This window comes from Mus musculus, chromosome 3, assembly GCF_000001635.26.
Source record: "Mus musculus strain C57BL/6J chromosome 3, GRCm38.p6 C57BL/6J".
Lineage (NCBI taxonomy): Eukaryota > Metazoa > Chordata > Mammalia > Rodentia > Muridae > Mus > Mus musculus.
The window spans coordinates 64,258,639-64,271,494 of NC_000069.6; the positions used below are offsets into that span (position 1 = coordinate 64,258,639).

The 12,856-nt window shown below is 37.5% G+C and overlaps 1 protein-coding gene across 2 annotated transcripts in view; it reads right to left on the reverse strand.

Moving 5' to 3' along the window:
* Window positions 1-322: 322 nt before the first annotated feature.
* Vmn2r3 (vomeronasal 2, receptor 3) overlaps window positions 323-12,856 on the reverse strand; it is a 28,466-nt gene continuing 15,932 nt past the window's right edge. For both annotated transcript variants that reach the window (XM_006501854.4, NM_001104614.1), the window contains exons 4-6: window positions 12,564-12,794; window positions 2,712-2,835; window positions 323-1,305 (exon numbers count right to left, since the gene is read on the reverse strand). In XM_006501854.4, the coding sequence (XP_006501917.1) occupies window positions 323-1,305; window positions 2,712-2,835; window positions 12,564-12,794 (1,338 nt within the window). The remainder of the gene's footprint in view (window positions 1,306-2,711; window positions 2,836-12,563; window positions 12,795-12,856) is intronic.

Consider the following 12,856-nt stretch of genomic DNA (forward strand, 5'->3'; position numbering starts at 1 on the left):
AAGAAAGAAAATAAGTTTTAAAAATATCTTCCTGAGCTTTTCCTTATCATTTCAGAGAAGTAATATCTGTCATACTCTCTACTCTAAAATCAACATAAATATTCTAATGAAATAGTTTCCAATTTCAATGATGTCGTATTATAATCCTTGCCAAATAGCAATGTATAGAATAAAATTTTATTTATTATGTCAAGATTATATTACAAAAGGTCAAATCCCCAATATTAGCAACAAGCATCAGCAGCTACTTGAAAAACAACGTTAAGGAGAAGACTGAGCTATAACTTTATCCAGATTTGCATATTCCATGGAGCTCACAACTCTACTCATCCAGGACAGTGGACACCATGGTGCTGTTAAGCTCACTGCTCACAGAAGCTGAGGTCAGCTGGATGCTCCTGTCAACAGTGGGGACTCTTCCACCAACAGTTTCATCAGTGTTCCTCTTTGGCCTCAGCAAGATAATGAAGCACTTGGGAAGAAATAGACAGCCTAACAAGCCATAGCTAGATGCCAAAATGGCAAATATTTCCACAGCCACTTTGAATTTGCCTTTGGTGCTCAAGTAAGCAGGGACAAAAGAGATCCAGACAATGAAAAAGAAGAGCATTCCAAAAGTGATACATTTCCCTTCATAATAGTTATCTGGCAGCTGACGAGCCATAAAGGTTGTAACAAAACACAGCAGAGCCAGGAGAACATCAAACCCAAATATGGAGCATAGAAACTCTACAGAACCTTCATTGCATTCAAAGATGATCTTTACATTCTGACGTTCAATGTTCTTGAACATGCTGGGTGGCTTCAACACCAAGTAAGATGCACATACACCAATCTCACCAAAAACACATAACAGCACAATGAGTTTACGAAAACTGGGGTGCATGGATATAAGCTGGGTTTTAGATATAGAAATTCTGTATGCAAAAAAGAGTGAAATAGTCTTTCCAAGAATGGAAGACAGACAAAGGCAAAAGCCCAGTGCTAGAGTGACCTGGCGGGCCATGCAGGACCAGTTGCATGGCTTGCCTATAAATAGCATGGTTGACAGCACTGTGATAACCAGAGATATCTGAATGAGGAAGCTCAGCTCCCGGTCATTGGCTTTCACCAATGGAGTGTGTCTGTGGATTACGTACACAACAGTAACTGCCAAGACCACAAGTGCCCCAAATATGGAAAGAATGACAAGAGTGAATCCCAGGGCCTCCTCATAAGCAAGGAATTCCACATGCTTTGGCACACATTTGTTCTTCTCTGCATTGGACCAGTCATCTTCACTGCATGGATTACATAGCCTTTGACCTGTTGTAGAAAAATAAAAACTGGATAATTGACTGTTGACTTTAACAGATTTGTTCCATTTAACTATGAACAGTCTGAGGCAGTTAAAGACTGGAGCAGGGTTTACTAGAAATCTATTATAAAATCTATATAATATCTTAAAATTATGATAATAAAAATGGCCCTGATGTAGTTGATGTGACACATTCAAAATTGTTTTCAATATCAGGAAATAATCACTATTCAACTTGAGTTTCATTTTGTTTTTTTCTATTGATCAGATCCTTTCTTTCTCCTCTATTTGTTGAATAAATAGGACTGTGCCTTTATCAACTGGAGAACAGCCCAGGAATGAGGAAGTCACAGATTCTGATAAGAAAGAATCAAAACTACTGGCACACATATGGTTAAACCCATTTGTTTTCATTGTCTCAGGTAATCTCCCCTCATGGAGGAGAATCATGTATTTGCCTACTCAAATGGAGGAGAATCATGTATTTGCCTACTCAAAAGTACTCAACTCTAGCTGCTCATTCATTGAATGATGAGGATGATGATGGAAATGAAAACAAAACCACCAATCATGGTCCCTGAGACTAAAAAGTCTATGCCTGGAGGGAAGCTCCAAGAGCAAGCATTGGTGAACAAGGAAAATCTAGCTGAGGTGAGATTATAGCAGATGATGGAATGGTTTGACTCAATGTTAATTTAAAAATTCAGGTAAAACAGACATTTTCTTTCAACTACTTGGACTCCTTGTCTGGACAACTCTGGATGGAATTCTTTTTTGAGACTTTGGGACCTTTAGCAAGGGAGTTGTGTAGCTTACAGGGTGCTTCTTTCCATCACAGAGCTATTTTACATGATTACTCTTGTGGGTTATGGGACAAAAGACAAAAGACAATTTTTTAATTTCTTCAAAAACAACAACAACAAGAACAACAAAAGAATATAAATATAAATCAAGCTGCTATAGCATATATCTAGAAACCAAACTTATTTTTGTCACTCCACTGAGCAGCAACTGAGCAGGCTGTCACAGCAGTCCAAACCTCAACTATGGTGTAAAACATGTGCCTTCAGTGCTTAGAACCTTAGGACAATTTGAGGAATTTTTCCTAGTAATTGTTTAGTTTAGTTGAAAAACAAGTACTTAGAAGATTTTATGACTTTATTCATCTTTCACATTTTATGTGTTTTCTTTGGTGTTTCCTTATCCACATGGTTGTAGGTCTTTTCTAACTGTAATAGGGAAAACAATATTATCCTTCATCCACACTGTAAAGAACATTTAATAATTTGACAGATGTTAATTATTTTGCCATACATTGCTTATATCTTTTATAGGAAACATTCTCAAAGATGTCTTTGTCAGAAAATATTTAATTTCATTGCATTACTATTCATGAAAAGGTGGCCATCTCTACCTGGTTTCTCTGACACATATCCATCCTCACATGGGATGCAATCAAAGCAGCACACGGGTTGTCCTGTGATAAATCCCTTCCGGGTCCCTGGAGGACACACTTTTGTGCAGACTGAATCTGGAAGCTACAGAAAACACAGTAGGTGGACATAACAAGGCCTTGAAACATTTCTACTTTTGAAATGAAGAAAGTTTTTATTTGTATATCCATGAAAACATGTGCCTCATTATTAAGGTAATGAGTACAGAATACTAAGCAAAGATATCCAACAAAACATGGTAATATGGAGAGCATGGAAAGAACTTCATCTAAAGACAGACTTGTGATTGACTCTGGAAATGCCTGAACTATCTATAATGACAGTTCTTCATCATCTTGGTATTGAAGACCAAACTACTATCACATGAGATGTTTTAGATGGACATTTTAATAAGAATGGTTTGATGAGACTTGTAACACCAATAACCATCTTCAGCTCCTGAAGGATATTTCCTTCAGCAATTGCATCCCAAGATATTTTTTTATACCTAGACATCTATCTTCAGTGAATGACAGAAAATGAAAATAATGAACCATCTGTTCTGAGTGAACCATTAATATAAACAGGAAATGTAGAGAAAGCTTAGCTTGGCATGTTGAGTTGCATACTACATTTAGAAATTTCAATAGCATGTATAGGTATCTTTGTATTTTTATATTCTATATGGATGTGCAAGTGAAACTCAGAAAAAAACAGGTGTTTACTTACTGATCTGGGGAGATAAGTATTTACAAAAACAAAAAATATCTTTTGTGATGCATACTTAGTGACAGCTTCAACAACCTAGTAAGACCTCAGCTCAGAAAACAAAAACATAACCAAAGTAACAAGGACCGAAAGCAAAATAAAGAAGTAGAACCATGACTCATACAATGCCATAAACTGATTACGACACAATTCACATTTTTGTGCTGTTTATGAATTTTAAATTTGTTTGAATTTCATATAAATCTGTTTTGTTATATGAATATAACCTCAATTTAGTCCTCCCCTCAAATCCATAGACTGAAAACAATGGTTGAAAAAGACTTTTCCTCTAGAGGAGGGTATGCCAGTATTAGAAACCTTAGGACCCTGAGGTACCAGGAACCCCATAAACCAAACCAGTATCCAGAACTCCTGAGACTTTGCCAATTTCCAGAATCCCACAGGAAACAGTATCCCAGAGCCCAAAACTCTAGAAGTTACACAGGTCACCAAAACCCAGTGGAAAGATACTACTATACAGAAAGACTCTGATTACCACAACAAGGTGTTCAAGCCAGAAGACCAGAGAAGAAAGAAAATAAGGGAAAATAATCCTCCCAACAAGATAAAGTCAAAATTGGCACTTAACCATATTCTATCTGCAAACCCAGATGAGTAAAGGCAGTTGTAAGAAACAACCAAGAACACCCAGGGCTGTATGGTACTACCAGAGCCTACCTATCGTTTTCCAGAAATCCCTGGATATTTTAACACAGCTGAAGCTCAAGGAAACCATTTTATCTTTTAAATACAATTTAATACAAGCCCTTAAACAGGAAATAAACAAATCCCCTAAGGAAACCCAGGTAAACAGCAAACTCTTGTGGACTACAAGAGACTCAACTCTGGACAGAGAGCATACATAAGCTGGACCTAGGACCCCCTCACATGTGGAGAAGATGTGCAGACTGTTCATTTTGTGGGTCTCCCAACAGCTGGAATGAGGCTTTCCCCTGATTCTGGATTGCCTGTGGAATCTATTCCCCTAATTGGGCTACATTATCTGGCCTAAGTGTGATAGGAGCTGCATAATCCTCTAGTAACTTGACATGCCAGGTGGGTTTGTACCCAAGACCTCTTGTCAGAGAAAAAAGGAACAGGGGATGATGGGAATGCTTTAATTTTGGGGTATATAAGACATGAGGAGGTGCTATGTATGATTCAGATGTAAAGTGAATAAATAAATAAATGAATGAATGAATGAATGAATGAATAAATATGGACACATGCATAAATAAATACATAAATGAATAAACCAAACGTAATCTAGGAATGCACAATCAAGTGAAAGAAATTGATGAATGTGTCCAAGACCTCAGAATGGAAATATATGCATGCCTCAAATGCAAGGGTACCCACATTTGTAAAAGAAACAATTCTAAAGCTTAGTCATACAATGAGTCCCACACATTAACAGTGGGAGTCATCAACATCAACAGTGTTGTCACCAATGCATAAGTCATCCATAGTGAAACTAAATGCTAAAATAATGGAGCTGATAGATGCTCTGACACAAATATCCCTAATAGATATTTGAAGAACATTTCATCCAAACACAAAAGGATACACATAGTTTTCAGCAAACAATATAACATTCTCCAAAATTGTATGCACATTTGTTCACAAAGCAAATTTCAAGAAATTAGGAGAATATTGAAATAAGCTTATGTTTCTTATCAGGCTAACATGAATTAAGGCAAGATTTCAACAAAAATACAAACAACAGAAAGCCTATAATCTCAAGGAAACTGAACAACTCTCTACTGAATGGTGACTGGGTCAAGAAAGAAATAAAGACATTAAAGACTTGCTAGAACTCAATGAAAAAGAATGCACAACATATCCCAAACCCATGGAACACAGTGAAAGCAGTGATAAGAGGAAAGCTTATAGCAGTTAGTGCTTTCATAAAGAAATTAGAAAGCTGCCATGCTAGCGAATTAACAGCATACATGAAAACTGTAGCACAAAAAGAAGCAAATACACCCCAAAAGAGTAGATGGCAGAAATAATCTGAGGGCTGCAATCAATAAAACAGAAACAAAGAGATCAATACGATGAATCAGTGAAATAAAGAGTTAATTCTTTGAGAAGGTGTACAAGACAAGCGAATCTTTATCCTAACTCACAAATGTTAGAGAGAGAATATTCAAATAAACAAAATCAGAAATGAAAAAGGGGACATAATAACCGACACTGAGGCAATTCACTGTTCCTTATATCATACATTGACAATCTGTATTCCAGAGAATTGGAATATCTAAAGATATGCATAAATTTCTTGATTGATTCCACTTATCAAAGTTAAATAAAGACCAGTTAAATATTTTAAATACATCATTACCCCTAAGTAAATAGACACAATCATTAATGTTTTCTGTCAGGGAAGAAAGAAAAAGAAAGAGAGAGAGAGGGAGAGATGGAGAGAGAGGGAGAGGGAGGAGAGACAGAGAGGGGGAAGAGAGGGGGAGGAGGAGGGGCAGGGGGAGAGGGGAGGAGGAGGGAGAAGGAGAGAAAGGAAGAAACATAAAACTCAGGAATCCTGATTGAGTTTCAAATGTTTACCCCTGAAATTATTCCAGAAAATTAAAAATGGAATCCACAAACACCCTGATACCAAAAACAAAACAAAACAAAACAAAACAAAAAAAGATTCATAAACAAATAAGTACACACCAACATTCCTCATGAACATATTCGAAAATACATATTAAAACATTTGCAAACCAGATTCAAGAACATGTCAATATACCAAGATCAAGTTAGCTTCATCTCAGCGATGAAGGTATTTTTTAACATGTGAAAATCTGTCAGCGTAATCCACCATATATGCAAACTGAAAAAAAAAACAGCATAACTGTTGTGAGCTGTCCAGCGGCTCACAAGGACTGGTACACCTGAATAGCAGGCCGGAGCTGAAAAAGAGGGAAACTAAGCAACGGAAACTAATGGAACCAAGACAGGGTTCTGATCAAGGTTCAAATTTTAATGTCGGGGAACATGCCTTATAAAAGAGAGGGGGGGGGATTCCATTCCTGCCATTTCATTCTTGGAGCCTGGAACCAGCTGCAGGGGATGCCAGGCAGAACAGGGCGTAATCTCCAGAATAGCTAGGGGCCTCTCAGCAGGTAGCAGTATCTTGAGGAGGAATAGTGGCAGTGGCAGAACAATAGAGTGATCTAGAGAGGAAGGCTCCACCTTAGATAATCTCCTTAGTGGCAGCAAGGTCAGGTTCTGGCTTAGCCTGTTTCAGGCTTATGGGAGGCTACATCTCCTCCCTGTTATTAATATTAATAAAAAGCAATAAAGAGTTCAACTACCAGATCTTCTCTAACCATCCAATTCCATCATCGCAAGTTACATACAGCAAATAAACATGGCTCTGTGGTGTAATATCAACGACCACTGCCTTTTGGCATGTACCCCTGTCTTAGATTGGTATGATCCGGGATCTGGTTGCCCATCATTGACTAACCAGCCCTCATAGCGCACCTTATTCCCAAATCAGACCAAAGCCACAATATGTACTTAGAATTCTTGATGAAAATTAATAACTCCCACCTGTGGGCTGTTTGGGGTGGGGATGCATGCCCACTGCAGTCAGGCTGAAGGGCATTGACTGACCTGCTTGAAAACAAAGTCTAAAAATCCTCTTTAGCCAAAAATTTAAATTAAAGCACAGCCTCCACTCCCAGGAAAGCTGTAAGCCTTTCTGCAATTCTCAAAGTCACCTCCCCCACACCAGGAGCTCTAAGTCTAGCATGAAGGTTGCTAATTTGCAATTGAATGGAGTACCTGGATTTCCCCAAAAGGAGCTTTTGTACTGTGCCTTTCAGTGTCTAGACTTTGTTTGTTTACACTTAACATTATCATCTCATTAGATGCTAAAAAGACCTTTGAAGAAGCCCAACAAACATTCACGAAAAAAAGTCTTGGAGAGATTAGGGATACAGGGACATATCTAAACTACTGAAGTCAATATAAAGCAAACAGATATGTGGCATCATATTAAGTGGGAAGAAACTCAGAGCAATTCTTCTAAATTGAGGAGCCAGACAAGACTGTGCAGTCTTCCCATATATATTTAGTATAGTACTTAAAGTTCTATTCAGAGCAATAATACAACTAAAAGATATCACAAGAATACAATTTAGAAAGGAAGAAGTCAAAGTATTATTATCTGAAAGTGATATGATAGTATATATTAGTGACCCCAAAAAAATCTACAGAGAACTACAGCTGATAAACACCTTATTTAAAATGTCTGGATAGAAGACAACTTAAAAAACAAAATCAGTAGCCTTCATATATACAAAAGACTAAGGGTTGAGGAAGAATTCAGGAAATAATACCCTTTATAATAGCACAAATAACATAAAACATTTTCACAGACCTCTAAGCAAGTCAAAGATATTTATGACAAGAATTTGAAGTATGTGAAAAACAATTACAAGAAGCTATCAGAAGATGGAATGTTCTGCCATGTTCAAGATCAATATAGTAAAATTGGCCTTACAAAATGCATTCTCCATAAAACTAGAATATTGTTCAGTTGTGTTGATAGTAGCTTCATTTAAAATACTCAGAAACTGAAGACAACATAGATATTCCTCAACCTAAGAATGGATTAAGAAAATATGATTACTCTACACAATGTGAGTATTGATCAGCTATGATACTTTTAAGCAGAGAATGGCCTTATCTGCCCTGAATAAGAGATACTACAGTTAATCCTGTAGAAACTTGATGCCCAAGGAAAGGAGTACACTTGCAGGTATGAAGTTAGGGTGGGTGGGTGGGTGGGAAGTCCCCTCTCAGAAGCAAAAGGGATGGGAGATTAATTGAATACTCATCAAGGGGTGACCATGTAAAGGGGCAAACTTCGGAATGTAAATATATAAAATAATTTATTAAAAAATACAATGACTTAATTAAATTTGTAAATGGGTGAAACTCAAAAAAACCATCCTGAGTGTGGTACACCAATACAAAAACACATTTATGATATGTACTCACTTATTAGTGAATGTTAGCTGTAAAGTAAATGATAACCATGCTACAATCCAAAGACACCAAGCGGCTACAGAAGATCTCAAAGGGTTCCTTTCGAATCTCCTATGGAAGGAAAAATAGAAAAGGCCCCTGATGTGTGGAGCAGGGTGTAGAGTGGGAACAGAGAAGTATTAGGTTAGGGGAGGATGGAAGGAGAGAGTATAGGGACAAACAAATGAAAATGTGGTCCATTTTGAGAACAAGCTAGAAACCCAGTGCAATGGAAACTCACAGAAATCAAGAGGGTGTGACTATAGCTAAAATGCCTCGAAGTTGGGACTGTGAAGTTAACTGACAATCTCCTTTAACCAGGAGAGACTTCTAGGAGAGGTATTAGTACACCAAACTGGACACATAATCTTCAAGTCACAATTTGCCCTACCTATAATTTGTGCTGGATTAAAGGCTGCAAGGAAATTGTGGAGGTAGCCAAACAATTGCTTGTCCTAACTAAGACCTGTGCCACAAGAGGAATCTGACACCTGATACTGCCTAAAATGCCAGGATCCAGGGGATGGCTAGCTTGGAGAACTAGGACAAAACCAAACAAGCCTCACACACACACACATCCCTCAAAAAAAGTCTTGCTTTTTCCTTTGCAATTTGTATCCCTTGACCTCCTTTTGTTGTTTAATTGTTCTGGCCAGAACTTTGAGTACTATATTAAGTAGATAGAGAGAGAGTTGGCAGCCTTGTCTAGTCCCTGATTCTAGTGGGAGTGCTTCAAGTTTCTCTTCATTTAGTTAGATGTTGGTTTTTGCTTTCCTGTATTGCTTTTATTATGTTTATGTATGGACCTTGAATTTCTGATCATTCCAGGACTTTTAACATAAAACGGTATTGAATTTTGTCAAAGACGTATACTACTCAAATTCTAGCCAGAGTAACTAGATTTTAAAAAGGAGGTCAAAGGGATACAAATTGGAAAGTTAAAAGTCAAGCTATCATTATTTGAAGATGATAGGACAGTATACTTATGTGAACCCAAAGATTCCACTAGAGAACTCCTACAGCTGATAAAAAACTTCAGCAAAGTTGTTAGATATAAAATTAACACAAAAGAAATCAATACCCTTCTAATACTAATAGGAAAAATGGGCTGAGAAAAAATTAGTGAAAGGATACCCTTCATACTAATCACAAATAATATAAAATATCTTGGTGTGACTCTAACCAAGCAAGTGAAAGATCTGTACAACAAGAATTTCAAGTTGCTGAAGAAAGAAATAGCAGACCTCAGAAGTTGGAAAGATCTGCCATGCTAATAAATTAACTTAGTAAAAATGGCCATTTTACTAAAAGCAATCTACAGAGTCACTGTAATCCCCATCTAAATTCCAATTCAATTCCTCTCAGAGCCTGAAAGAGCAATTCTGAAATTCATCTGGAATAACAAAAAAAAAAAAAAAAAAAAAAAAAAAAAAACCTAGGTTGGTGAGAAGTATTCTCACCAATAAGAGAACTTCTGGCAAAGTAACCATCCCTGACCTCAAGGTGTACTACAGAGAAATAATGATAAAAACTTCATGGAATTGGTATAGATACAGACAGGTAAATCAATGGAATTGATCTGAAGACCCAGAATTAAACCCTCCTACTATGGTCACTTGATCTTTGACAAAGAAACCCAAACCATCTAGTACAAAAGACAGCATACTCAACAAATAGTGCTGGCTCAAGTGGAGAAGAATGGTGTTTAAAAGAATGCAAATCAATTCATTCTTATCTCCAAAGCACCCCTCCCCTTAGGATTCTCATCCCAGACACTGAAAATAGCCAATCTCAGCTATATAGATGGCATCCTCAGACACTCTGTGATGGTACCCTAAAGCCTAGGTGTCCTGTCAAAGAAACTGCAGCTAGCATTGAAAGGTGTTAATGTGAAGTGGCACCTGGCATTATTGAGTGATGGCACAGCACAGCAGAGCACTCTTGAGCTTACAGGTGGGCTTGTAAAGCCATTGCTCCATCCTGTTCAGCCCTGCCCAACCTGGTAGGTGAAAAACTTGTAAAAACAAAACAAAACAAAACAAAACAAAACCAAAACTCGAACATAATTGGATCAAGGACCTCCAAATAAACCAGTTACTCCAACTATAATAGAAGAGAAAGTGAGGAAGACCCATGGATATATTGGAACAGGGAGATATTTCCTGATCAGAATTCCACTGGCTCAGGGTCTACGATCAATTATATGTAAATGGGATATCAAAAAATTGCAAAGCTTCTGTAAGGCAAAGGGCACTATCAATAGGAATAAATGGCAATGTACACATTGGGAAAAGATCTTTACTGCCCCTTCATTTGATAGAGGGTAAATATTTAATATACACAAAGAACTCATGAAGTTAGCCTCTACAGAATCAATAACCCTATTCAAAATGGAAAGAGAGTTAAACAAAATATTCTCAACTGAAGAATCTTGAATGAGGAACAAATTGTGGATTTTTGAGTCCCACATAGAAGAGGGATCAAAATAATCATGGGAAGTTGAGTGGTAGAGGGATCTTCCATAGAGAGAGGATGTGGAGTGAAGAAGGGGGCAGGTTAAAATGTGAGAGGAGACCCCTGGGAAGAAGAACAGAGGATCAGGAAATTGAATGGTGGTATGTAGCAGTGGGGGTGTGGGGGGTGGGAAACTGATGGTAGCCACTACAAAGTCCCAGATGCCAGGAAAGCAAGAGGTTCCCAGGAACCAACAGGGATGGTATTAGCTGAAATACCCAACAAAGAGGAGAGAGAACCTGTACAGACCATATCCAGGGGTTAGGCACTGCCTCTGGGTGCAGGATGGTGTCACACACCCATCTCATAAATATTAACCCAGAATTACTCCTATCTAAGGGAAATGCAGGCACAAAGACTGGAGTAGAGACAAAAGGAAAAGACATCAAGAGATATCTCCAAATATATATCATCTGCATAAATCAAACCCAGACATTATTGCTGATGCCAAGAAGCACTTCCTAACAGGATCCTGACATAGCTGTTCCCTGAGATTCTCTGCCTGAGCCTCAACAATACAGATGTGGATGCTCATAGCCAACCATAGTATTCAGCACAGAAACCCCAAAGGAGGAATAAGGGTATTCTGCTATACTCTGATTGGTGCCAAGCTTAATTTCGTTACAGAGGCTTCATCCAACAACTAATGGAAGCACATGCAGGGACCCAAAGTCAAAGCCAAACATTAGGTAAATCTCAGGGAATCCTGCATAAGAGGGGGAAAGGGAAGATTTTAGATGCCAGAGTGGTCAAAGACAACATGTGAGACCCACAGAATGAAGTGCCCTGGGCTCATAGGAACTCAGAGAGAATAAACCAATAACCAGGAAGCCTGCCTGGGACTGACCTATACCCTCTGCATGTATGTTACAGTTGTGTAGTTTGTTCTTCTTGTGGGAATCCTAACAGTGGGATCAGGGTCAGCCTGATTCTTTTGTTGTCTTTTGGGATCTTTTGTCTCATACTGAGTTGCCTTTCCAGCCTTAACACAAGTGGAGGTGCCTAGATTTACTGCAATTTGATATGTCATATTTAGTTGATATCCAGGGGAGGCCTGCCCTCTTCTGAACAGAAAGGAAGGAGTGAATATGGGTGGGGAAGAAACAAGGTGGGGTTAGGGAGGGGGAAAGATTGAAGAAACATGCTGTTGAGATGTAAAAAAATTCCCCTAAAATAAAATCAATAGTTTAAGTAAATACAAATTTATAAATGAAAAGCAAAACTTAGGAAAAAATGTAACCGTTTTTGTTTCAGAATATTATAAAATTACTATGTTAGATTGAGACATTCTACATATATCAAAATACTACTAAATTATATTAAAGTCTTCATGTATTATTAAAATAATATGTACTGTTTATATTATAAATAGACAAACAACAATGCAAAAAACTCATATGCTACATTAAATTAAATGATTTGGAATATGGTAAAAGCTTTACATCAGTTGCATTTATTCAGTGCCTTTTCTCTCTCTATTTAAATAAAAATATGTCAGACCAACTAACCCTTGAAGATTCAGTGTTCCAAAATAATGTTGAGTTTTTTGGAAGAACAAGTTCATATTTTGATCTTGTGAATTTGTATTCTCCAACCTTGACAATGGCAATATCTCCAGTGTTATCCATCTGCCAATTTAGGATATCGTAATATCCATTTTCTATGTCTCCATGAACATTAAGCTCTATTTTTCTTCCATCATGAGTAGTAAATTTTACTTTCCTGATATATTCAAATAGCTAGTAAAGATGGGCAAGAAAAAAAGTAAAAATAATGGAAATCAGTAAATAAATTAATAAGT